The sequence below is a fragment of the Hipposideros armiger genome, unplaced genomic scaffold, assembly GCF_001890085.2.
Source record: "Hipposideros armiger isolate ML-2016 unplaced genomic scaffold, ASM189008v1 scaffold_664, whole genome shotgun sequence".
NCBI classification, from domain to species: Eukaryota; Metazoa; Chordata; class Mammalia; order Chiroptera; family Hipposideridae; genus Hipposideros; species Hipposideros armiger.
Window position 1 is genome coordinate 726,040 of NW_017732014.1, and position 4,792 is coordinate 730,831.

A 4,792-nucleotide genomic window follows, 5' to 3' on the forward strand; every position below is an offset into this window, starting at 1 on the left:
CAACAATAATAGTTGTTATTGTTACAGCTACTGTTTATGCCAGGCATTGAGCTAAGCAGTTGCTTGTTTAAGCCTTACAAACCGTCCTGTGAGGTGAGTACTATTATCGTGTCCATTTTTCAGGTGAGGAAACTGAGGCCCCAAGAGGAGAAGCAACTTGCCGGATATGAGCCCAGGCCTTGTCTGGTTCTAAAGTCCAGGGAGGTTAAGCTGGGTCGTTAAGAACTCAGAATCTGGCCGGATTGTAAGTTTGAATCTCGGCTCTGTCACTTATCGGGCCGTGAGCTTTAGAAAGTAACTGAATTCCTCTGCGTGCCTCAGTTTCCCCACCTGTCAAGCGGGGATCCGCATATCAGACGCTTCCTCCCTTTCAGGACTCACCTTTTAAGGCTATGGCGCCGATGAAGTAGGGCTGGCAGTGCCAGCGCAGGCGCGGAGGAGCGGAGGAGTCCCAAGCTGACTCACCGGGAAGGCACAGGTCTCTCCATGACACGCCGGAGATTTAAAAAATTGGGAACTTCCCTCCCTGGCCCCCGGCCTGTGGTGGCTTACGGCCCTCCCGGGGATTTCTACGTAGGAGTTCAGGAACGACCAGTGGCCGCCCCGCGCGGGCATAGTCGGTAGACGCCCGCCGAGCGAGGAGGACGCTCGCTCCTGCCCAGCTGTCCTGCTCGCTCCCGGAGGAGCCCCAGCATGGCCAGAGCCGCTTCCTCGGCCTGGCCGCACCTGCTGCTGTCGTTGCTGTCGCTGCTGTCGCTGTCCTGGACGCCCACGAGAGCCGGTGAGTGACCCGGCAGAGGGGCCCGGGGACCCGGGCCCGTGCTCCCCTCGTTCTGCCCCAGCACTCCGTCTCCCGGGTGCCGGAAGGCTGAGGGCGCTGCCCCTCCCCCACTCAGCCTCCCTTCGCCCCAGGTTTGGGGTGGAACATGGAGTTTCCAACTTCCGGAAAGCAGCTGCTTTCAGGTAGGGAGACTTCTGAATGGTGGTGAGTCCGTCTCAGGGGAAAATTCTACAGGAAGGTCACGGACTCACTTCACCACGCCCACACCCACACCGTGCTCCCCAGACCTCCATACCGAATGACGGCCAGAGATGATGACTGGTGGGAGGAAAGGGGGACAGTGGCACATAACCCCGGTCCCCATCTGACCCAAATGATTGGCTCTAAGGGCATGGCCATTCATTCATTCATTCATTCATTCATTTATGTATGTATGCATGCATTCAGCCCACACACGTTTATTGAACAACTAAACAGCTTTAGGCAGTAATACCTGTGTGAGCTCAGGAAAGTTACCTAAGCTCCGTTTCCATAAAACACGTATGGGCGTGGGAAATCCTACCTATCTTGTAAGACTGTCATCTGGGAAAGATGCTGAACAATGTCGAATGCATTCGGGAAGAACAATAATGATGATAATGATAATTCATGTGAACAATAATAATATTGAATGCGGACCCAGGGAAGCCGGAGCTCCTCATCTCAGCATGTCCCAAAAGGTGATTCACATGACACTGAGCACTTTTCCAAAAAAGAGGATGCTGCCAAGGCTTGAGTTGTACAACCGAGAGCCATCAACCTAAAGCCCCTTCAGGAGAAACCCAGCTTGGTTCCTGTTGTGACCTCATTTGCAGATGAGGAGATTGAGGCACAGAGAGAAGTAACTTGCCCATGGCACCCAGCAGGAAATAGCAGAGCTAACGAGGGAACTGCTTCTCTACCACAGCAGGAGAGGAGGGTGCCCAGGACCTTGGACGCAGGGTGGGCCAGGCCCAGGTCTGAACCTAGGTTCTGCCCCTTATTTGCTGGTTAGCGCAGGCAAGTAGCTTGACCTTCCAAGGCTCCCTTGCCCCCTCTGTCCGATGGGGTGAAAGTACTCAAGGATAAAAGTACATAGCTCATGCTGCTCTGGAGAAGGTTGGAGGCGGCCACACGTAAGGGAGCAGCTCAGTGCCTGGCTGGAGTGTGGCATTATATGGGAGCATGCAGAGAGCAAAGCCACTTGATCCAATTTCATCCTCATGGTAGCCTTGCTAAGGAGACTACCCTCTGGTAAGTCACCAGAGGAGACTCACTTGCCCAGAGCTGCACAGCACGTCAATGGTAGAGCTGGCATTCAAACCCAGACTAGCATGTTCACCACCCCCACAATTCCCTGTGTCCAAACTGTGCCTTCCCCTCACACAGCTTGTTCCAAGTACCCCTGTCCACTACCTCCTGGCCTCCTCTTCCTCATAATAGCAGTAGTTATAATATTCACCTTTTAGAGCCCTTGGCATGCGCTAATCCCTTTCCTTAGATTTCGTCATTTAGTCCTCCCAACAAGCCCTATTATGTTCTAACCATCCCCATTTTACAGATGAGGAAATTGAGGCTCAGAGGAGAGAAAGCACCTAAACAAAGGGCCACAGTGAGTGGCAGGACTAGGGTTCAAAGAACTTAACTCCTTCCCATCTTCTCCATTATCCTTATTATTATTAATAAGAATACATAGCATTTTGTGTATTAATATCAATAATAGCCAACCTGATTTGAAGACCTACTATGTTCTGGTGCCCTAGGCAGAAAGATTTTCATGTGGAGCCAGATGGATTAGAGGTCAGACTCTCGAGTGCAGGTTCAACTCCCACCTCTGCCATTTACCCTCTGTGTGGTCTGGAGGAAATGACCCTGGGCCTCAGTTTTCCCATCTATAAAGTGGGACTGACAGTAAAGCTTGCCTCAAGGAACTGCTGAAGGACAAAACCCTGAGAGATGTGTGAAACACTCAGACAGCCCCCAATTTGTGTAAGCAACCTGAGTGTTAATTGTTATTAGTCCCATTTTACAAACTAGGACAAAGAATCAGAGAGGTTAAGTAACCTTCCTGAAGCCTCACAGCAGAGATCTGAAGAACTCCAAAACCCTTGAGCTACAGTTGTCTCCCTTCCTGTGCCAGGATCCCCTACGAATATTCTTCCAACCCCCGTCCACACAATAATAATAATAATAATAATAATAATAACAATAATACCATATTTCATGGATTCTAAGACCTAGAGTTTCTTCCCCTTTTCACTCCTCTAAATCAGAGTTGCTCTAACCATTGACCGTGAGTCATGCTGTAAATTTAAAAAATTACATCTTAAAATTAATGACGCTGGGGTGATTTTTTTAAAAGTCCGGGAACTAGATAGTGGTGATGGTTGCAAAACATCATGAATGTAATTAATGCCACTGAATTGTACACCTTAAGGTGGTTTAAATGGCATATTTAATTTTTTAACCACAATTTTATAAATCGGTGATGCTGAGATCGAGGAAATACGGTAATAGCAAAAAATACGACAATCATAGCCCAGTGAATAGGAGCCCACCTGGTTGCAGACCCAGTTCAGCCACTCTCACTGTCGCCCTGCCAAGATCGGGACTTGACCCGCGCGCGCGCGCACACACACACACACACACACACTCCCAACAGGCTCCAGATCCCAGGCGAGGGGCCTCCTGGGCGCCCGCCCCTCCCCATCCAGACTTGGGATGCCCAGGTCTCACCCGCCCCGCTCTCCGCGTTTTCCCGCAGATACCGAGACTATCGTGCTGCAGGCGCCACACCAGGTGCGCAGCTTCCTGGGCAACAATGCGACGCTGCAGTGCAAGCTGCAGACTCAGAACAGCAACGTGCAGGTGACGCTAGTGACGTGGATGCGGCCGGACCCAACGGGGAGACCCGTCAGTATAGCGGTCTTCCACCCGACCCAGGGCCCCAGCTTCCCCGCGCACCCCAGCTTCCCGGATCCTGGTCGCTTGGAGTTCGTGGCCGCCAGGCCCGGGGTAGAGTTGCGGGACGCAACGCTGGCTGTGCGGGAATTGCGCGCAGAGGATGAAGCCAACTACACCTGCCACTTCGCCACGTTCCCGCATGGTAGCAGGAGCGCTGGTACCTGGCTCCGCGTGCTCGGTGAGTTGGGAAGAGGGAGACAAAAGAGAGGAGCTTGAGGGGCGCGGGGAGGTCAGCAGAAAGGGCACTGGAGGGAGTGAGATGTCCTCCAGAGCAGAAATCCTGTGGAGACCAAGATGGTGGGAGGGCAACCTTGGGGCTGGGGTTGGGGAGGGTCGCGGAGGGTGAATGGGAAACCTGAGGCCGGGATTTGCATCCCAATTCGCCACTACAGGCTTGGGCAAGTGGTTTCATCTCAGCTCCTCCTTTGGTTGATAACAAGAGGGCTGCCCTCCCTCCAGCAAGCTGTCCTGAGGGTCCCCGGAGTTTTTCCAGGTGACCTGCTTAGGACAGAGGCCCATGTGAGCTCCTCCTAATTGTCAGCTGTTGTCACTCCCTTTGGCGAGGAAGGGAGAGTTGAAACAGACAGCAAGGAGAAGGGCTCAAGCATTGTCCTGGAATCATAGGTTCATTTTCATGAGCACAAGGGAGAATACAACAGGCCCTCCTCTGGGAAATTGAGTACGAAGTCTTTTTGCCTCAGTTTCCTCATCTGTGAAATGGGTATTGCTATGAGGATGAATAAGAGCTGACATTTATTTTTCCCTTATGTGCCAGGTTAAGTGCTTAGAGCTGTGCCAAAGACAGTTCTGGTCATTTCAGCAAACCTGGGACTTCAGATACCATGGTTTAGGATGAGGGTAAAGCAAAACCAGTGAGTCAAATTAAAGAGAAATCATCAGTAAATAATAACCCAGGTAATGACAGGGAAGGAACCCAGGGAAGCCCCAGGTCTGTGAGTAACCAGAATGATGGTTAAGAGATGGTCCAGGATGGTTTTGGAGTCAGACAGACCTTGAGTAAAAGCCTAG

General features: G+C 51.7%; 1 protein-coding gene across 1 annotated transcript in view; it reads left to right on the plus strand.

Annotated features, from left to right (window-relative positions):
* Positions 1 to 4,792, plus strand: part of PVR (PVR cell adhesion molecule) — a 20,776-nt gene continuing 15,984 nt past the window's right edge. The window contains exons 1-2 of the mRNA XM_019626214.1: positions 1 to 781; positions 3,564 to 3,941. Coding sequence (XP_019481759.1) covers positions 694 to 781; positions 3,564 to 3,941 — 466 coding nt within the window. The 5' untranslated portion in view covers positions 1 to 693. The remainder of the gene's footprint in view (positions 782 to 3,563; positions 3,942 to 4,792) is intronic.